The sequence below is a fragment of the Papilio polytes genome, unplaced genomic scaffold (assembly GCF_000836215.1).
Source record: "Papilio polytes unplaced genomic scaffold, Ppol_1.0 DF824069.1, whole genome shotgun sequence".
Taxonomy (NCBI): Eukaryota; Metazoa; Arthropoda; class Insecta; order Lepidoptera; family Papilionidae; genus Papilio; species Papilio polytes.
In genome coordinates this window covers 1,049,858-1,072,076 of record NW_013525135.1, presented here as the reverse complement: position 1 = coordinate 1,072,076, position 22,219 = coordinate 1,049,858, and the positions used below count along the sequence as shown (strand labels likewise).

General features: G+C 32.7%; 2 protein-coding genes across 2 annotated transcripts; both read left to right on the top strand.

Annotated features, from left to right (window-relative positions):
• The first annotated feature begins 3,088 nt into the window (after window positions 1–3,088).
• LOC106100237 (proton-coupled folate transporter-like) lies at window positions 3,089–15,805 on the top strand. Its single transcript, XM_013279032.1, has 7 exons — window positions 3,089–4,245; window positions 5,278–5,437; window positions 5,798–5,899; window positions 9,779–9,916; window positions 10,322–10,405; window positions 14,468–14,624; window positions 15,658–15,805. The coding sequence occupies exons 1-7, from the start codon at window positions 3,457–3,459 to the stop codon at window positions 15,725–15,727; spliced, it is 1,500 nt and encodes a 499-aa protein (XP_013134486.1). The 5' UTR covers window positions 3,089–3,456; the 3' UTR covers window positions 15,728–15,805.
• Window positions 15,761–21,546, top strand: LOC106100236 (proton-coupled folate transporter-like). The gene is made up of 8 exons (XM_013279031.1): window positions 15,761–16,928; window positions 17,002–17,161; window positions 18,473–18,574; window positions 18,800–18,937; window positions 19,122–19,205; window positions 19,566–19,722; window positions 21,083–21,207; window positions 21,316–21,546. Exons 1-8 carry the CDS (start codon window positions 16,128–16,130, stop codon window positions 21,387–21,389), a joined length of 1,641 nt encoding a protein of 546 aa, XP_013134485.1. The 5' UTR covers window positions 15,761–16,127; the 3' UTR covers window positions 21,390–21,546.
• The last annotated feature ends 673 nt before the right edge of the window (window positions 21,547–22,219 follow it).

Genomic DNA, 22,219 nt, shown 5'->3' with positions numbered 1-22,219 from the left:
AACGTGTGATAGATAGTAAACGGCGCTTACGTGCGAAGTTTTAAAGGTACGTTTCACTAGTCCGCCTTGAATCTAATCTTCGAGTATTCGTTTAATACAAGGCATTTGTAATTATTTATCATCAAACACTTTCAGCTGTATCATATAAAGTGCTTGATTTAAATGTAATTTATTGTTTATACTTTGTTTTTGTATTAGGAAACTACCTTGTATGTTGTGATTGTAAATTTAAATTGATATCCTTCTTAGTTGGTTTATTATTAGATTATAATGTAAATAATCTGCAATTTTTATTAATTGTTTTTTAAAAACAATCAGGTATATGTAGCACTAGTTTTCGCCTGCGACTCCGTCTGCGTGGAATTAATAAAAACAGAAGCAAGTAGTCTATGTGTTCTACCAGAAGTTATGACATCCGTCATAAAAAATAGACATAATATGGTATGTTTTAACGCAATTCCTAGGTCGATTTGTATTTCAATGTTGTTGAAATTATTTAGGTGTTAAACATCAATATTCAAGTTCCATTCTGTTATATTATTAGTATATGGTACCAGATATGTCAACTGAATGAGAAAATTGTATGACAAATAAAAAAAAAAAAAGAACTCTACCAAATTATTAGTTGTAACTGTAAGAAAAATTGGAAACGTTTTTAAAGTATGGGCTGGGTATCATTTTTTAATGTTTTTAAGACTCCGGATTTAAATTTGTATTTTTGCTTTAATTTGTACCACGGCGTGTTTGTCTAAAGTGATGTGGTTTAGCCACAACTTTTTTTTGATTCCAAATTTTATTATCTTGTATGATAATGAACACGACTTTTTAAGGCATTTTAAATTAAAACATGTTTTTGAAATATGCAGCCTTTTAGATTTTAATCTGCTAATTAAATGTATGTATACTTAAGCTTAAAAAAGTGATATTTTTATGTGAAAGTGATATTTTAATGAATTTATAGAACTTGAGTCGCCATTCTCACGATGTAACCTTGTTGTTGCCGAAAAATTAAAAAAAAAATATCAGCTCTCCCTCGTCTTGCCTTAAAAAAATAAAGAAAACAATATATTTCGTATGGTTGTTACGGCAGGACAAATCCGTAGGGAGAATTGGAAATAATATGAATTGATATTCTTTATTAGATAAATCAATTTGAAAGTGGAACAGTTGTTATCAAAAAAATATTTTTATATTTTATTCTTTATTAATTTGCAGAATATTTTAATGGGTTTTATATTAGGGAAAATAGTAAGTGGGCACCAGGATACTCGGAAGAGACTGCTACCCATATATAAATCTGGTTTCAACCGTTCAGTCTTATTACGACTGTCACTTAGTGATATTTTGATTTTGAGAATAAACACAGGTTATTTTTAGAAAAAGACCTTCAAGTTTACTTCATACGCACTCATTCAAGGTACAAATTTAATTATGTTACGAAAATAACTACTTGTTTATGACGCACGTGTAATTCTACGAACTTTTAAGGCTCTCCTTAAGAGAAGCTTTTCAAAGCTTTTGTTACTGAATAATGGTAATGTTAAAAAAATTTGAAAGTAAATAAAAGATCTGATGACTTAAAATCAACTTAAAACTTAAATGTTCGGAAAGTTATTACTCATACTTAACTATTTTTTTAATCTGTTCACAAAAATATTTAACTACTGATAAATTAAATAAAAAGTAATAAAGTTGAAATTAACATTTAAAATTTCTTCAAGTATAATACATTAAAGTATTTTGGTTTTTAAAAAACGAATCTATAAATAAACTGGAACTACAAATACTACAATTCTATAGATCATGAAATACGTCAATAACATAATTATTAATTATATGAAGCCAGAAATAACTCGTTGTACGTAAAAGGATATTTTTTTTAAAGATTTTGCAAAACTTGCACAGATTATGAACGTGTTTTAAATACGTCACATGTATAAATTGTGTGATTACACTTTTTGTTATTACTACTCGTGAAAAAAATCGTGGTTACGCAACAACCAAGAGTGGACAGGAATTGCGAGTTCCGCCCAACTGACCACCAGCCTTCGCTAGTCGGAAAGGCACCTTAAGAATAACATTTAAATATACTACGTTGAATGCAATAATACTAAATTTATTTTTTGAGATTATTATCATCTCTATCTCCCTCTATCACTCTTCTCTCATCCCACTTCATAATCAGGTCGGCTCGCTTTCGTCCTTCGGATCAATCTATCATCCGTCATCTCAGTCCTCAAACCCTTCTCCATAATTCAATCCATCTCTTCGTAGGCTCACGCATAACTCCAGACTCATGTTTAATTTGGAGGCGAGATGCCGGAACATAATAAAATAGATAATGTGACAGCAAATAAACCAAAATATACATATTTCTTGACACAATTGCATCTACTAGTAAGAACCAGATTAAGTCGACAAGGTAATCGGTGTCTAGTATATCATCATCGTGTTCTACTTGCGATTTGATTCGATGCAATTTGTGAGTCATCTTGTTTAAATCGTTATGACTGTTAGTTTGAATACTTTGTAGCTTAGATTAACTACTGGTCTTCTCTTTTTATTCTTCTAAATGTTGGTCATTGTTTAGTAAACATTTAAAAAATAAAAATATACCGTAACGTCAAAAACGTTATTACAAAAGATGGCGTTGTAATAAGTGATTTGAATGGGCGAATGATTTAACCAGCGAATGATCGAACGAGTCAAACGAATGACGAAATGAATGAATTGATAAGTTTTGGTGACAGTTCTCTAGGAAGAGGATGCAGACGTTAGGGATCTAATGGTATTAAAGGGAAAAAATAGGTAGCCAACAATTAGTAAACAAAGTCTGAACATTAACAAGTTATCTTAGAAAATAGCATCTTTTCATGGATTATACTAATGGTTGTTATGTTTGCTTACCTCGAAGAAGATAGCTCTATCGTAGATGACCACTAACATACGTGTTATAAATCGTACCTTGACCGTGTACTAATGATCGGGCACGCTGCCGTACTCACAGTTTCACGGCATAATGGCATTGCTCTAATGGGATAAACGGCTGCTTAGTGCAAGGTTGTGACGCGCCGAGCCCGCCGGTCCTGCGGGCTCCGGGCCACTCCGCCGCCGCGGGCCGACACTACGGCCGTCCAATTGCCGCTAATGGCTCCACTCCAACGCGTATCCGCCTAATCATCTCTTAAGACAAGACCAGGCCCCAGTATCCCTCGTGATCTGTGAGATAGTGGTATACTTAGCCAGTGAAAAGTTTAACTTCATAATTTCGTACTAAAATCTCCAAGATGCGTTTCCAGAAAAATGTTACAAGACTGTACTAGAGAACAGGAAATTTAGTGTTGTGAGAAATTTAGCAAAGAACCCAAGATGAACTATAACGGCATATTCATACTAAATTGTTCATATGTAAATAATAGATGCATTTAATTTGTACAAAGCTAAATATTAATAACAATGAACGGCATCAATGTAAACGCTGATAAAGTCGGCGTGGATGTGGAGACGAAGGAGAAATCAAAACCAAAGAGAGCAAGCGTGAAGGAGAAACTGATGCAGATAAAATCGAACATAACAGTAGAACCTATTATAGCTTGTTATATTATGTCAAATGTGTTTTCTGGACTTGCAGTACAAAATCTAAATTTGGAGAAGGCATGTCGAGTTAATTTGGGCTACAGCGACGAGATATGCTCCGCTTTGAACAGGAGACAAACAGAAAATTACACAATGGAGGAGGCGGAAGTACAAAAGTTAACAGCATCAGTACAAGCTTGGAAAAATATCGTTCAAACGGCGTTTCCTTGTATTTTAGTGTTATTTGTTGGCTCGTGGAGTGACAAAACAGGAAGGCGGAAAGCGTGCATTCTTTTGCCGATAGTCGGTGAAGTCCTTTGTTGCACTAGTTTCATTCTGAACACATACTTCTTTTACGAATTGCCGTTGGAGGTCACGGCTCTCTCGGATTTATTTCCGTCGTTAACCGGAGGCTGGATTACCGTCTGCGTCGGTGTGTTCAGCTACATCGGTGACGTAACGACGAAAGAAATGAGGACATTTAGAGTGGGAGTGGCCAATTTGTGTATGTCCCTCGGAATACCGATTGGAATGTCTTTGAGTGGTATACTTTTGCAACAGATTGGATATTACGGTATATTCCTGATATCGAATTGCCTTTATGTTACTAGCCTTATCTACGGATATATACGTCTAAAAGATCCAGTCATATCTCAAGAACGTCAAATAGTAAGTTTGTTATATTCTATTGTCTACAAAATGTCGAAGATATTTTAGTTTAGTGGTCAATGCATTGTTTCGATAATACAAACGGCGGATTGAATGTGAGCAATTTGTATTGTCAATGCTCGACTGGTCCTACGAGTAAGTGATAAATTGCTACGTGCTCACAACGCAAATTCGATTGAAGGGGAACTCCGTGACGCCCTGTGGTTGTTTTTACGCGAGGCTCAGATAGGTGTCGGGCATATGGGCACATTGAAAATGTTGTGCCAGGACATTGTCTTCTCGCGGATGTCATGTCTGGCGCGATCATTGAATTTAATTGAGTTGCTAGCAACACACGCCTATTCACGTGTGAAAGTTTTACTATTAGACTACAGACCCAGTACTATGTATGTGTTAGTCGAAATCAAAACTAAACAATTAGTTTTCTAACTACAAATAAGTAATTGCAAATACAATAGGGATATCATCCTTTCTTGAAAATTCCATTCATTAAACAAAAAAGTTTCTTATTAAACTGCATCTACAGATTTTACGCTTTAATTAAATCTTGAAAGAACTGAAAAATTTTGTAATTAGCAAACGAAGTAATATTTTTTATTTACACAAAAGCGTTCGGAATTTTATTCATTATTAAGCTGCACGTATTGGGACTTATCGTTCCATTTCGAGCTGGATTACTCGCCTTCGATGTTAAGCTTATTATTGGAGAAATTGTCTCATATACACATATCACAATAACATATTTCTGATTATTTAAAAACCGTATTAATGTCTGCTGCATATTTTCTGTGCAATGTAAAGAGCTACTATGTGTTCATAATTTTAATTTTGAATAGTGTTATCTTATTAAATTTCACTCTTAACCCTAGCCATCCTGACTAAACTATTGGCATAACTAATGCCAGTAGTTTCTTAGATCACTCGTTTGTTTTACAGAGCCACGGTTTCGACAGATACCGTTGATATTTGATCTTCAAAAGAAGATGGCATTTAAGGAAGAAAAAGATGGTTCACATTTTCATATTATTTTAGGAACAACCAGTAGGTTGCAGAGGATGGGTGTGCTCCTTCTTCGACGCTCGCCATGTCAGGGAGACGCTAACTGTTGCTTTCAGAAGTGGTCCACGCCGGAGAAGGCTCAGAGTTTCGCTCTTGATAGTTGTCGTTTGTGTTATATTTGGACCTTTACATGGTATGTGACAAATTAGTTCTTAGATTTATTTTAGATATTGACCGTCTCAGTTATCGATTTTATACTTACGTATACTCTTGTCAAAGTCTTTACCAATTTATTTGATATTAGACTACTTTCTTTACTAATCTTTTGTTCTTTGGTCTATTCTTATGGAATTCTGCACTCTTTATTATTTTCTACTTCTACTTTACTACTATTTTGTAACAAAAAGCGTTAATGTTAAAAAAAATCTGGTTCAATCTATATTTATTCCTTCAGAGATGAGAAAGTCTGATTTTAAGTTGTATTTACTCAATTGTCTTTTAGGGACATGAGGTTTTCAATAGATGGCAGTTAATTTTATTTTTCTTTTGCTAGGTGAGATGAACGTATTGTATCTCTTCATGAGGTACAGATTCAACTGGGACGAGGTGCAGTTCAGCATGTTCTGTACTTACAGCATCATCACGAACTTAGTTGGTATGTATAAATATTATTTTTAGTAATACAATTATATTATTGTGATTATCGAGGTATATATGTGATTCTTATTACATCATTCTTACAACCATTTTGATGACGATCGAAGTGATATTTTGAAAAAAATAAATATTTTTAAATGTAAAGGTCATTTATTAAAATATTCTAGTTATAAAAATATTCTATTTTTTTTCTTCCTTTTTTGAATAAATACGAATTGATTAATATGTTTTTAACTAAGAGTAACGAAATAAGTGTCATGTTCAATCAAAAAGATATAATGCACAAGAATTATAAGTAGGCAAAAATAATTCCAGTTTATTTTTTTATAAAAAAAGTCCTTAAGCTACATTTGCATTGGTTTTAAAATTTCAAGGTCATTTCTTGAAGTCGTTAAGAATTTCGCAAGATTTAATAAATGTTCAACGATTTTTTTTACTCAAAAGTTTTTTTAGTGTAAACTACGTGCATTACAAAAATAATTTTGCTTCATATCTTATTTTAAGCTTCGATTAAAAACGTCTATTATTTTTGTCAAAGGGACCGTAAGAGGGATAATGTTTCATACAAGTTTCGGCAGTGGTAACCGACAGATGGTATATGTACATGATAAGTATAAAGGCATTTATACATATAAGGAACATCTCTTTATTAATAATTATACAAAATTTAACAAACATCCGTCGGAGATTGTAAGAAATATATCAAAATAACTTTTGCCCGCGATACCGTCCGTGTGGAACTCAGAAAGACTAAAGCATGTGCCTGTGTTCTTCCAGATTATCCTCTCTATCTATGTTAATTTTCATCGAGATCCGTTAAGCCGTTAAGGCTACAAACTCTAATATCCATCCATCTAAACTTATCTTACTAATATTATAAATGCGAAAGTTTAGATGGATAGATGTTTGTTAGCGTTTGTAGCCTAAAAGGATCTCCATGAAATTTGGCACAGGTTTAGAGCATAGTCTGGAAGAACACATAGGCTACTTTTTATACCGGGAATAGTTACGGTTCCCGTGGGATTCATTAATTTAGTTTTTTAATGTTTACTCGATCATTCTGCAACGGTTTAACATATCTTATTGAAATTTGGCATAGATATAAAACAAAGTCTGGAGTACACATGGGATAAGCTTCATACATGTGACGATATTAAGAATTACAAGAGAACGATGATGACGTCACGACGTAACTAGACAGCTATAAATAAATACCCTTGGAAGTTAAAAGAAAAACGAATAAAAAATATCCTTTCTAAATCGTCTGATCTTCATTGCCAAGGGAATACCTATGTTGATTTGCTTTTTATATCCAGCAATTTTTTTACCTTTTGATTAATATCTAAATAACCTCAAAACTCCATCTCGATTTCATGAAATATATATTTCAGTATCGCGTCTGTTTTAGTAATAAATTATATTTAATTAATATTTATACTCTGACAAACTGAAGTGTCTCGTGCAAATAATTCAAAACGAAGCGGCCCTAATAAATAAAATAAATCATAACACAGATCAAATTCCCAAGTCTCAAAATGATTATATCTTTTATGATTAACAACTAGTTAACTTAAAATAAGGAAAAGTTTTTATTTATCGTACACTGAAACTTAGTATAGCCTAACTTATCTACACTATTATAATAAAGCGTAAACACACACTTCTTTGTTGCCTAAGATGTCAGCAATTACAGCATATTTTTGAATAATTCTTTTCTTAATAGAAAGCCCTACACTTAAGTCACGCCTTAGGCTATATATTTTTACGCCATTAAACTTAGAGGGTAAATGTTTTATATGAAAACCCTAGTGTGGGAAAGAGACCATAAGAGACAATAAGAACGTATAATAAGAGACCATAGTATGATAAGAGCGGGTCCACACCTTTGTTTAAACTATCGCATAACTGTTGTGCGATTGTCGATTGTTTCGCAGCCCATTCAACTGTTTAGTTGCACAATTAAAATCGAATAGTGTGTGCACCTTCATATAAACTAATAGGAATCAAATCGCAACTCAACAGTTCTGCGATATTTTACTCAAAAGTGTGCGCGCGCTCTAAACATTCTTTCAAACTTCATAATACAGACAAAAACTGTAGTCGTTATCAGCCAGTTGGTAAGTTTACTTCTGTGTTATTTCCTCATTTAAGATCCGCTCTCATGACTTAAAGGAAGCCTGTAATTGAAGGCACGTTTATGTAATTCTGTGAATTTTTATCCAACGTCATTAACATAATCTGTCTGGGTTGGGATGATTTACGCGAAAATACGTTACATTTAGAAGGTTATAAACTTGTGTTTATCCAATTCCTACATGATCTACGATATTATTTCTTACTATATTTTAAAAGCGACTCAATATTAAAACATATTTACTTTAGAATATGTTACCTACATGTTCTTCCAGACTATGTTCTACATCTATGCCTAATTTGACAAAGATATCTTAAACTTTTCAGGACGGAAAAAACATTAATTCTAGCAAAAATCCATTAAAAACGCCGCATTTACATCATACTGTACATGGGGATTATCTACAACAGCTAAGGCTTTTTATAAAATGTTGCTATTAACGATTTTGAGAATCACATGCGAGTGCTAGGAAATCAACTGAGATAGCAGTGAATCTCAAAACATACCAGGACATTTAAGAAAGTTTATGTCATCAAATTACTATCAAAGTAAACCTTAAAACAACCTAGCGTTTAATAATAATATTTCTTCGTTTCGTAAATCTTACATGCTAAGTAAGATTTACTGGCTAATTTAGATTTAGAGGTAACTCATAGAAGCAGCGTATGTTACTGCGCTAATGAAATTCGGCTGTCGCCGTGTCGCAGTAGAAGCATTAATCATGACTATTCCTTCCACCTTTAGTTGCGGTAAATTCTACCGGAAATGTTATTGTGACATACAATATATTGTTTAGTTGTCTCGTATGTCCTGAATTATGTTTTAGCTTTACGGTGTTTGGTGTTTTATGTCCACCTTTTTACAATATTTATATTTATTTATGAATTATATACTCGTATTATGAATCTTACTTCTTACTAATATTATAAATGGATGGATGTTTGTTGAGTTTGTAGCTTAAACTTCTGAACGGATCTCTATGAAATTTGGAGTAGATGTATGGATAGTTTGGAAAACATATAGGTACTTATTTTTGAGTGTGTTTTTGTAATACCACGCGAACGGTATTACAGGTTAAATGTTGTTATAAAACATTTTTAAGTGACTTCAACTAAAGAAAAGCTAATTTTGATCAGTTATCTAGTTAAAGATAAAATATGCAATTTAACTTACGCATTGTATTAATAAGAAAAAGGGTAACATAAGGTAATGTACGAGTTACTTATTAAAGTTGAATTAAATGGATTATTAGACTGCGTACTATTAAAATTTATTATAAAAATAAAAGTGTATTTTCTCGTGTATAAATGAAAGATTACAAAGACAGAAAGATTATTATTTAACTTCAAAGAATTAACCAATAAAGTCCTCTGTAGCCGGAACTAATCTCTTGTTCTGCCGCTGCTGAAGGAAATTATGAAATAAAACGAGTTCCGCTCGCGACTTAATTTATTTCCAGGTTAGGCAATTTAGCTGCGTACAAAGAATTTATATATTTTTTAGTGCTTTCGACATTATTAAAAACGTAACTAATACAAAAAAAACGTACTTTAAACCTATCGACATTTTTTTTTACGTCAATGGCCAATAAGTGTTCCTTAGCGTGTGTTTTAGTCAAGAGAATCCAGGAAATCAATCTGGAAATCTCGTTCTGTAATCATTGACCAATGTAATAAGTGTCAGGGATATCTAGAAGTCTAATTATAGCAATTTCGTATCAATTTCAACTCTTTCTCTTCCCAGGTACGCTGTTCTCGATCAGTATATTCAGCGACTTCATGAAACTCGATGATACTGTAGTTGGCATCATTTCCTGTACCAGTAAGATCCTCGCTTCCTTTATCTTCGCCTTCGCTACCACTACTACGGAGATATACATAGGTTAGTGTTACTTTTCTTATAGCAGTTTGAGAGCTGGAGCACACCTTTGACTATAGTACTTGATTGTCGATTGTTTCGCAGTCAATTCAACTGTTTAGTTGCACAACTAAAAATCGAGTAGTGTGCGCACCTCCATATAAGCTCATAGGAATCAAAGCGAGACTAAACAGTTGTGCCATAGTTTAGTTTTAAGTCTGCACTTGTAAGTATAATAGAGTTTCTGTTTTAGGCTTAGAAATATTACAACTGCTTACAAAAGTATAACATAATTTATAACATTTTGATATATATTTTATCTAAGTTTGTTTACTGTTTTCTATTGATATTTAAAATCCAGGTACTCGTAGATACTTGTACTGTTGTATTCCACTCTCGATGTTATTGACATGGTTATGTAATTTGCAGCGCCCCTCGTGGAAATATTCAATGGTACCTCGTTCATTGCAATGCGGTCGATTGCATCGAAGTTGGTAACAAGTGAAGAATTGGGTGAGTAAATTTCACTCACTGTTACTTCCAGTGCCTTACTTAAAATGCCCTTAGTACTGGGGCTTCGGCTAGTAAACAATATTTCTTTACTTTTCATCTATCAAAACATATAATAAAATTGGAGTGTCTGTTAGTAATATAAAAAGAAAAATCCCAGATTTCGGGAAGATGATGTATTTGCGTTGCTGATAAACAAAATCACATTTAATTTTTATTTGTCTATTTGTCTGTCTGCAAACCGCGTTTGTTCCGGGCAATCTCTGAAACGGCTGGGCCGATTTCGATCGGACTTTCACTGAAGGGTAGCTGATAGACGGGCATATTGTAGGCTATTTTTTTATCTTAATATTGCGTGGAACGAAGTCGCGGTAAACATTTAGTATGTTAATGTAATAATATCAAAAACAAAACAAATTATATAATTTCCTTTGTTGATGAAAAATATTAAAAAACGTAAAACACCTGCCCAAAGCCATGTTTTGTATACGTGACGCACATTCTTGTTTGATTAAATTGAATACACAAAGTAGCACGTATGTCATTGTGTTAAAGTTAATCACCTATGAACCTCATCATAGATAACATAGGTGATGAAGTCGCGCGTGTTCTTGTGTCAACATAAACATTGTCACGTTACAACCTTAATGAGTTTAATTTATTTTGTTTATAACTTAATATGATCTAGATGTCTAATACATATTTATAACGAGCTGTCGCCTGCAGACTTCGTTAGCGCAAATTTTGACCACCCGTTACGCCGTTCGGAGATTACTTGGAACAAACGCTGAATGCGGACAGACAGAGACAATTTTTTTTAAATGCGATAGATAAAGATATTATGTAGATGTCTTGTCTATATTTATATTAACCAATTATCTATTCTATGTGTAGTCGTTGAATTTGAGAATTCCTTCGTTTTAGCATACGAGTAGTCTTTTGTTGATTTTTTTTTCGCAAACGATAGATGTCGCTGTTTAAATTGAATAGTATACATATTCATAAGGCCATATATTTTTTACATGTCTAATCGTATGCTCAAAAACAAGTATTTCATTTTTATCAAAATAATATCTCAAAATCCATTACATCGGTTTTGCATTTAAAAGTGCTATTACCGTAAAAATAGATAAAAAAAGAACATTTTTGGATTAAATTGTTAATATAAATTTAAATTGCATCTCTAAATCAAACAAGAAGACAGAAATAATCGTTAAATTAAATAAATCTGAGAATTATTCATTCAAAAAATTGATTTCGAAATTAATGCTAATGGGGATGTTTCCTAATGTTACAAATTCAAATAAAGTTATGTTCAATATTTTAAAGACAGTATTTTAAAACCTATAATAACATTTGGAGACCTTAAATGTTTGTCTCCATTGAAATATAAATTAAAAACGCTGCAATATTTTTTACCCTCCATTACTCTATCTCAAACACCAATCAGAGCTCGGTGACGTAGCTTCTTCGCAAACAACATGGCAGTATGACCAGCTTCAGTGAATGTCAGTGCATTTTGTAGTTATAATTTTTTTTTAATGATTATAATAATTGAGTTTGTGTGTGTTATATTATGAGGACTCCATTAGTAAGTGTTTTTGTAATTAAATGTTGCGTATATGATTTTATTATATTTTTTTTATTGTTTAGATATGGTTTATCTACATAATAAAAGCAATTCCAAAAATTAGGAAACATCCCCATTATATGACAGTAGCTTTCGCTCGCGACTCCGCCCGCGCGGTATTAAAAAAAAAAAAACAAAAGTGAATAGACTATGTGTTCTTCCAGACTATCTCCTATATCTGTACCAAATTTCATCGAAATCCGTTCAGCAGTTTAGGCTACAAACTCTGACAAACATCTATCTAAACTTTCGCATTTATAATATTAGTATGAAGTATGAATATAATTTATGAATATATTTTTGATATCTAATAAATATATAGTAATGTAAGTAACAAAGGTTTTAAATCCATAACCTTTAATTTGCTTGGTAAAAATCAGACGGAATCGCGGGCGACAGACAGTTTTTCTATCAACAGTCTGCAATATAGAACAATTGCAACGAAGCAATCCTAAAACATGTGTTTTTTATACGATCGTAGGTCAAGAAAGTTAGCATTCTTAGCTCATTGAGTCTTTAAAATATTTTATTTACATTTCACGTTAATAAAATTAATTAGTTCTAAAAATAATTTCATTATTGAAAAAAAATACACATTTATCGTATCTTGTAAATGTATATTTTAAAATAATATGGTAATTTCATTAATTTAATAAGTGACTTGATAATAAAAGTTTTTTTATCTGTATCAATTTTAGTTTATAGAATTTGAAGATTTTGTCTTAATACTTTTTGTTTTATAATTTTGTAGTTTCATTAATTATTCGTAAAATATTTAGCCAAATATATCTAGCTTTCGTAACATTAAAAAATGCTCAAGTCTCCTCAATCTCCCACTTTTTATAATGCGTTTGCGGTTACTACTTAGAAGTTACCGTTTAGAAATTGCGAATAACATTTTTAATCCACCTAAATTTTGAAAGCATCGGGTTAAATAAATACGAGTACAAAGTTGAATGTAATCCTACTCAAGTAATCACTGCTATTGCTTCAATATCTCTTATAAAATAGATATAATAATAATATAGTCTTTCATTCTGAAATTAGCTATCGCCCGCGACTCCGACCGCGTGGAATTAAAAAAAAAGTAGTCAAAGTGAGTAGCCTATTTGTTCTTCCAGACTATTCTCTACATCTATATAAAATTTCATCGAAATTATTATAGTTCAGCCGTTTAGGCTACAAACTCTAACAAACATCCATCCATACATCTAAACTTTCACATTTATAATATTAGTAAGATAGATACAGTGTCAGAAATAGGTGAGTTATAGTATCTCCCTAATTTCAGCGTGCCTCTTGGCATAAGCCTCCTCGAAACTCTCCCACTGTTTTCTGTCAACAGACATCAGTCGTAACTCTTCTCCAATGTGGACCGGCAGTCAACCTCAAGTCGTCCTCCCATCTTATTTGATATCGTCCCCGAAAATAGAAATATTTATAATCTACATTTTAATACATATTCACCTAAGATAAACTATTCACTAATCCTCGACAAAAGGTCATAGCTTTTATCTACGCGGAGAATGCATTTGTTGTGTGCATAATTTTGCATTATTAGAGTTGCAGCTGTTTAAAAACAAACGTTTAAATTAGCTCGTTGTTATCAATATTTCTAAGATATTTTTTAAATCCGACGTTTCATAGAAAGCCAAAGACGAAATTATGAGAGAAAACGTTAAAAATTTGCGTTAGAGTAAAATAATTACGCGGAACAACTTCATTTAATTTAATTAACTATTATAGAAATTCATAATTTAGCATTAAAATATCTATTATCAGATATAATATAAATTTAAGAAATAATTATATTTTTCACTCTATTTGGCCGTGGTCACGAAACTTGCGACGAGCAAAGCGGGGCACAGTGGGCTACAATCTCGGCTTACGCAGACATTCAAAACATGTGAAAAACCCCGCTCCGCTCTTCCCATGTCCATCCGCCCCGCTCGTCGCGCCGTGACCGCGGTCTTTAGCCCTCAGACGACAATCATTTTACCTTGTCGTATCTGCAACTAAATAATCTTAGTAAAAATGTTTCTTGTTTACATTCTATAGCCTTTAAATAATAAAAACCAGAATATTTTTTTCTTTTAATACTGTCTATGTAAGTTATTTGACGTAAGTTGTTTTGCCAAGACCTAAGTTTTATTTTGAAACAATAATAACAATAACCAATTGATGCTATCTTAATCGCGGATTTATACCTATTCTAAATGATTATCATAATATCCCTGGCAGACGAGGTTTTCATTCTCCAGATTAAACAATCTTATGGAGGAATTACGTACGACAAAAAGTAAAGTGTTAATAGTTCGGCGGTACACATCACTAGTAAAATACAAGTCGAATTACACTTTACTCTATTTGGTCAACCAATTTTGTACGATACGCAGGTTCTAACATCTTTATAAACTTTGTCTTTTAATTTCCAGGTAAAGTAAACTCATTGTTCGGGTTAGCAGAGGCCATGATGCCATTGGTATACGGTCCACTGTACTCCAGAGTGTACATGGCGACATTGAATGTACTCCCCGGAGCTGTGTTTCTTCTGGGAGCAGCTATGACAGTTCCCGCTGTGGCTATTTTTGGGTAAGTAATAATAATAATACTAATAACCACTGGTTGCTTGAGTTATCGGATTCCGAAGCCGGTGGACTTCTATTTTTTTATATAATATGTTTTGTTTTGTTATTTTTTTAAGAAAATCATGTAAAATATATTATAGATAAAAATAAGAAAATAAAGATATGAGATAATAATAATAATAATAATATGAAAGAAATAATAATAATAATCATTTAGTAAACAAGCTATGTCTTTGATTGCAATGACTATAAACTTATTTAATTCTGCTATTGTTGAACATGCAATTAGAGAATCTTTATAAAAAAGTATAATACTTTTGTCTACATTAAGTCTTTTTGTATCTTTTAAAATTTTACTGAATGACTTTTTTACCTAAGCAAAATGGTAACTCTAATTCTACCTTGTTTTTTTTCTTTGTTAATTCGATGAGACAGAGCAACATAAGGGTCAACATTATCCTTCGTTTTTATAACAATCATAAATTATTTACCCATAAAAATTTCAGTTGAAATCATGTATGTTTATCTCTTTTACAATCACTGGCTTGAATTAAATCTGTCTTGAAAAGCTGAGTTACCATATAATCAAAACCGGATCAAAAAATAGCGCGAAGTAAAAGTAATAAAATATCAGGCCCCAGCCGTGCAAAAACTTTGCAGTCAAAAACTTTTTGAGAATTAAAAATTTATTTTCAAGGTGACCAAGAGATAAAATCGGGTTGGACAGCATTTAAATAACATTGTACACTTTTAACTAATAGCCTTTAAAAAAAGTATTTATAACCATCAATATAATTCGCATTTTAACTATCTAAGTGATGTTACTAACGAGATGTTTGATAAAGATGTTTTATTATTATACGTAACTGCAATACTTTCCGGTTTCATTTAGCGTCTGTTTAAAATAGTGACTTTCATTAACTTCGGCATATTAAATCCGTTTATATTATTTAAAAATCTTAATACATGATCAGTCTTCCGCGAACTGGCGTCACGGCAGAATGTTATAATTCATATTTAGTTAATTATAATTCCAGGTGGATGTATTTCGAACAACGGGAAGATACTAAATCAGTGGAAGTTGACAATCTGAACAAGGAAGTTTAGTGATGGACGTAAATTGTTGAATTAATAGTGATGTTAAGTTCTCTTATGTTTAAGTAATGTAATAAAATTTTCCAAACAGTGTTGTTATTCAATTTAATTACATGAGTATACTTAAGTTAATTTGTGATGAATTGTTGTGAATTAAAAAATCAAATACGTGTTCAGATGTGTCGATACAACAAACAAAAGATATCTTCCTCGCATAAAATCAAACAATAGACCGCTAGTTTTGATTTGTCGTCGACAGCTGTCCGACATACTTTACGTTTGCATCGAACAAATATCGTTTTACGATACTGTGGAAATGTGATTTTTAAAACAATCTGCATTCGTAGAAAAATCAGTAAAAATATACTACATTTTTAAAATAAAAATAAACAGTGAAAATACTATTTCAAAAATGGATAAAGAAAAACAAACTATCAAAGAAGATGCGGCGGAGGAAACGCTTGTTAAATCAACAGATGAAATAGATTTAAATGTAATGACACGGAAACAGAAAATGCAATATCTAAAATCTAATATAACAGTTGAACCAATACTAACGCTATTTATGGTGCCAAGTGTACTTTCATTGTTGGCAGCACAAAACCTTTATATTGATAAAGCATGTCGTGTGAACTTGGAATATGGAGACGAAGTATGCCTGGACTTGAGACTTCGGAAAACAGCAAATCACACGATCGAGGAGTTAGGAGTACAAAAACTAATAGCATCTGTTCAAGCTTGGAGGAGTGTTATCTACACGATCGTACCTACTGTGTTAATGCTCTTCGTTGGTGCTTGGAGTGATAAAACGGGAAGAAGGAAGATCTGCATGCTGATGCCGATTTTTGCAGAGTTCATGACTTGTATGATCAATTTAATGAACACGTATTTCTTTTATGAAATCTCTGTAGAATGGACTGTGATTTTAGATATTCTTTTTCCGTCGCTAACGGGCGGTTGGTATACTATGTTCCTAGGTACTTTTAGTTATTTATGTGACATAACGTCTAAAGAGACGAGGACATTCCGCTTGGGTATTCTAAGTCTATGTTTAACGATAGGTTTCCCTATCGGTATGGGATTCAGTGGTGTTCTACTAAAATATCTTGGATTCTACGGTGTGTTTAGTATTGCCGGTGGAATACATCTGTTCAATTTTTGTTATCTTTACTTTAATATAGAAGATCATACTTGGCTTGAAGATAAGGACAAGGTGAGTGTCTAATCCAATTAATATATTAATTATTTTTTGGCACGCGATTGAGGCATTTTAATTTCTTTTATAGAAAAGGCGCAGAGGATTTTTTGGATTTCTTTCTGAGTTCTTTGATTTCAATAGTCTCAAAGAAACTATGGGAATTGTGTTTAAGAAGGGAAGAAATAATCGACGACTTCAGCTCTGTCTCATCCTCACCTGCGTTTGTTTACATTTTGGTCCACTGATGGGTAAGTTATTTTTTACAATCTAAATATTTTCATATTATTAGAACTAGTTTCACTAAGGATGAGATGTACCATCTAAGTATAGTTATGTATACCTTTTATTGCAAATACTTTTTTTATAGAGTAATTGTTTCACAACATACTAAACTCATTATTTGTTGTAACTAATCAATCAACAAAATAATACATACTATTTAAAATTATCTTGATATCTAGAATGACTGTCTCAAGGTCAAATAATAAGGTTTAAGACAACTCAATGCAAGCTTTCGCTTTTCAAAAAAATTTAAATAAAAAACCGTACAAAGCATACAAAGTGAATGTTTTTGCATATTTAACAAATATTTCAAACAAAATTCATAGAATATTTTCTTCAATAATGTACAGGATGTAAATCCTGCGTTTATTATATGTTGAGTAGAGATATTGACATAACATTCCTTGATAGAACAATTGACATACACAATAGAAAAATGTTATACTTCTGTGTCATTTATTCCGTCTCTTGTGTCAACTAGCGTTCCTCTATTCTCGTGGATATGACTAGTTATCTTTAGTCAGTGTTATTAGAAAGTATTTTGGAAATTCACTACGGTATTCTAAAAGCATTAGTTTAAAACATTTAATTCGATTCAATGATCAAATCAAAATCAAATGCATATCCTTATAGCGTTCGTATTACTTAAAATGATAATCAAATCAACTTAGCATAAACTTAGCATTTGCATGTTTTGTATTTATTTGTAAACTAAGAGTAGATAAATTGAAGTAATTCCACTAAAATAACTACAATGACAATAACTTGTATACCAGTTCATTAAACTTTACGTCTCAGTGTCGACTCCTAAATCAACAGTTGTAGAGCCCGCTTTAACATCTTCGCACGAATGGGTCGGCTCGCCCGGTGCAATACCACGACCACACAAAAAACTGGCGTGAAGTGGAATCTATTTCACGTTTCGTCTGATGAGTGTGGTGCCGAAAGCTTTTTTTTATGAGGAAAGGATGGGAAGGAAAAGTGAATTTGACGGTGGAGGAGACGCAGAGGAAGGGGAATGTCCTCTTTATGTGCTTCTCTTCCTCCGTCAATTAAGGGTACACAACGCATCTGCAATTGCAGACGTTTATGGGCGGCGGTCGCTTTCCATTTCTGTGGATTCAGGTGGCCGCTTGCTAGTTTGTCACCTAATATTATAAAAAAAAATCATGCTCGTCACTGTCTCAAAATCAGTTAACACTATTTGCTTGCAAGTTACTTGCACATATCAGCTACATGTATTATCCCGTTTGACTATTGTAATACACTTCTTTCAGGTGAATTAAGTGTGATGTACATTTTCGTCCGTTATCGTTTCAACTGGGATGAAATGAAGTACAGTATATATTCTACTTACAGTCTCATTATGCATTTAATAGGTAAGTTAAGATATCGTAAACATAATAAAAAAAACTCAAGACAATAGTATTTTTCAATGCAAAGCTAACTTCATCAGTAGAATGTGACAGTACGAAATAAATAATGGAACGATCGCAAACAGGACTTGTTCATATAAATATTTTAATTTTTACAATAGAGGGTGATGCGCCATTATATAGACATTTAAAAAATATATTATCTAATATGAAGTGTTCTTATTACAGGTACGGTCTTCTCGATAAGTATATTCAGCAAGAAAATGAAAGCCCACGATTCAGTTTTGGGAATCATCTCGGCGTCAAGCAAGATCGCTGGGGCCCTGGTTTTAACTTTCGCTGTCAAAGATTATCAGGCTTATTTGTGTAAGTTAAAACAAATTATTAACCCTTGCTCTTTTTCCAAGAAATTTCTGTCCCTAGATAAAATTCCTTAGTTATCACTGACTCTTGCTTCCTTATCACTGATTCCGGTCCATTATAATTGCTGATATTCGTACATCGTATCCGTACTGGTGTTTAATAAATAAAAAGTCAATCCATTTCGCAGGTCCATTAGTCGAAGTTTTGAATGGTACCGCAGCTATAGCTCTGAGATCATTGTCTTCTAAGCTCGTCTCCTATCAAGAATTAGGTAATTCATTTTCATCATAACCTTAGTTACTTGTAGGTGTTTTGTTTTCCGCATCTTCTTGACCAGCCTACGCTTAGGACGATATTACGACCTTAATTGCTTTGTGCCTCTTTAGAAATAAAGGGTTCCTTAAACTCCAGGTTTAGTAAAATAAGTACTTTTTTTTAAATATTTTCTGCAAATTAATCGTTTCGGTCAAGTTTGTTATAAAATTTAAGGTCTCAATTCATATACAGGTTTTTAGGTCATTCAGTTGTTGCTGGCCTTTAAATATTTGGCTATATTTGTACGCTATCTTATTCGGTTATTTTTTATTAACGTGAGTCAAAGATTAATTATAGAAATATATTCGTGTTTCAGGTAAATTAAATTCATTGTTTGGTATGGTTGAAACGATCATGCCATTGATATATGCACCGATATATACAAAAGTGTATGTAGCGTCACTGCACATTTTACCTGGGACTGTGTTCTTACTGAGTATAGCATCTACGATACCAGTGTTGGTTATATTCAGGTGAGATTTTTTTTTATAACATAAGGTGGCAAACGAGCAAGCGGCCACCTGAATCCGCCAAAATGCCGAAGCGACCGCTGCCCATAGACATCCACAATTGCAGACGCGTTACCCTTATCCGACGGAGGAGGAGACGCACATAAAGAGGATATTACCCCTTCCTATGCATCTCCTACATCGTCAAATCCAGTTCCCCCATCCTCTCCTTATAAGAAAAGGGTGGTAAAGAGAAAGGGACTTAAACTAGGCCCCGGCACCACACTCAGACGAAACGCGGAATTGCTTCCATTTCACGCCTGTCTTCTGTGTGATCGTGGTATTACACCGGGCGTGCCGGCCCATTCGTGCGAAGATGTTAAAGCGCGCACTACCACTGTTCACTGTTCAATCTTACTTTATACATGTCTATTAATTTTACTGGTTTGTATTTGGCAAACAATTTTGTCAATTGTGGCTATTAGAAAACATTTGATTGAAAGTTACTGTTTGTTTACAGTCTTATCTGCTGATATTTTAGTCGCATCGGTCAAGCCAAAAAATTATAATACGAAATTACTGTTATATGTCCACCTGTATACATGTTCATAAAGATTAAGCGCTTGATTAATTTATCGTCCGATAAAAAGTCCATAGTCTGCGAGAGCTCTTAGCATAACTATAAGGGATATATGAGAGTGTTTCATCATCATCACCAGCTCACTATACGTCCCCACCGAGGGGCTCGAAGCCTACCCTAATAAGGTGTGACTAGGCCATAGTCAACCACGCTGGCCAAGTGCGGGTTGGTTGACTTCACACATAGCTTTGAATTTCTTCGCCGATATGTGCAGGTTGCATCACGATGTTTTCCTTCACCGTAGGAACGTCGGGTAAATTATGTACATATGAAAATTCGAAAAATCGAAAATCACATTGGTACATGGCGGCGGGATTCGAACCCAAGACCTGTAGATTACAAGTCAAGTATTCAAACCACTGAGCCACCGACGCTCTTAGTGTGAGTGAGAGTGTTTACTTAATAGCAAATACCTTAATTACTAATAACATAATCCGTTATCAGTTTTAATTTTAACGACATTAGATCGGGATTTATAAAGAAAAATTGGTGTTTTAAATCTTTTTTTAAAATAGATGGCTCGGAATAGCGATAAACAGAACTGGATTTTGCCAATTCCTACACCAAGTTAAAAATAAGCGATCTCTTAATGTGACAGATGTAATTAATTTAACCTTACTAGTCCCAAATGGCGATATTTAAAAAAAAACTGCATAAATTTAATATTTTGATCTATATGTATACAATTTAGCCACCTCAACGTTTTGTATAGAATGGTATTTAATGAGATTTTTTTAATTCCAGTTGGTTTTATTATGAACATCGAAAGAGTGTGAAAGAAAAAGAGATGCAGATTGTAAGAAAACCTGAAGAATCTCATGAAAAGGATGAAAACGATGATATGCTTGAGAAGAAATCTCAAGTAGAATGTAAGTATAGGATATCAAGTCTTTTAAATCATTGTTGTTTTTTTTTATTTGTGTGAAATAAGGATTAGAGATATGGATTGCTTGTTAAACCTTTTTTTTTAATTTTAGGTTTGCTCCATGAAGTTAAATCAACAGAACAAACCAATGGTTCTAAAAATGGTCAAGAAAATAAAAAAATATAATTAAAAATACATGCTATTTTTTTAGTTCCTAGCTTTTAGGTTTAATTTGCGAAAAGTATATTATGTTCCAATATTGCTAAACATATATCCAGATATTAACTGATTTAAAATATATATTTTGCATACTTTCGTCAAATTGTTACTTACTATAATGACATTTTTATATTTGTAGACTAATTCCAAATAATATAAATTAAAAAATCACTTATTTAATTATCTTTTATTTTATTAACATTCAACTACTGTGATATTATACTACGTGTATTTGTCACTTCCTTACCAAAAAAAAATAAGAAGACTTCTCATTTTTTTTCTAATTTTTGTACAAAATGAATTTTCGCCCGCGATTCCCTGTGCTTGAAATATAAATAAAAGTGAATAGCCCATGTGTTCTTCCACACTATCCTATATATCTATGCTAAGTTTCATTAAGAACCGTTAAGTCGTTTAGGATACAAACTCTAACAAACATCCATTCATGCATTTAAACTTTCGAATTTACAATATCAGTTTTATTTAGACTTACTAGTAAAATTGCCTAACAGAATCCGGAAGGTAAAATTATGAACCCCAAAATTCATATTTCATTAACAAAATCCTATAAATTAGAAAACGAGTGACATCACGCTGTTACTAAATACCTGCCGCTTACTCGTTAATTTAATTCCTGAGCCACATCAGTAGCGCCCCTTTTAATTACCAACGTTTAATGAATAAGCGAAAATTAGTTACCTTTTGTTTGATTCAAAAACCTTTTATGCGATGTTCTCGCTTATCTAAATAAGCTTTTATTTTATACATAACTTTGTTTATTGATTGACACTGGTTAT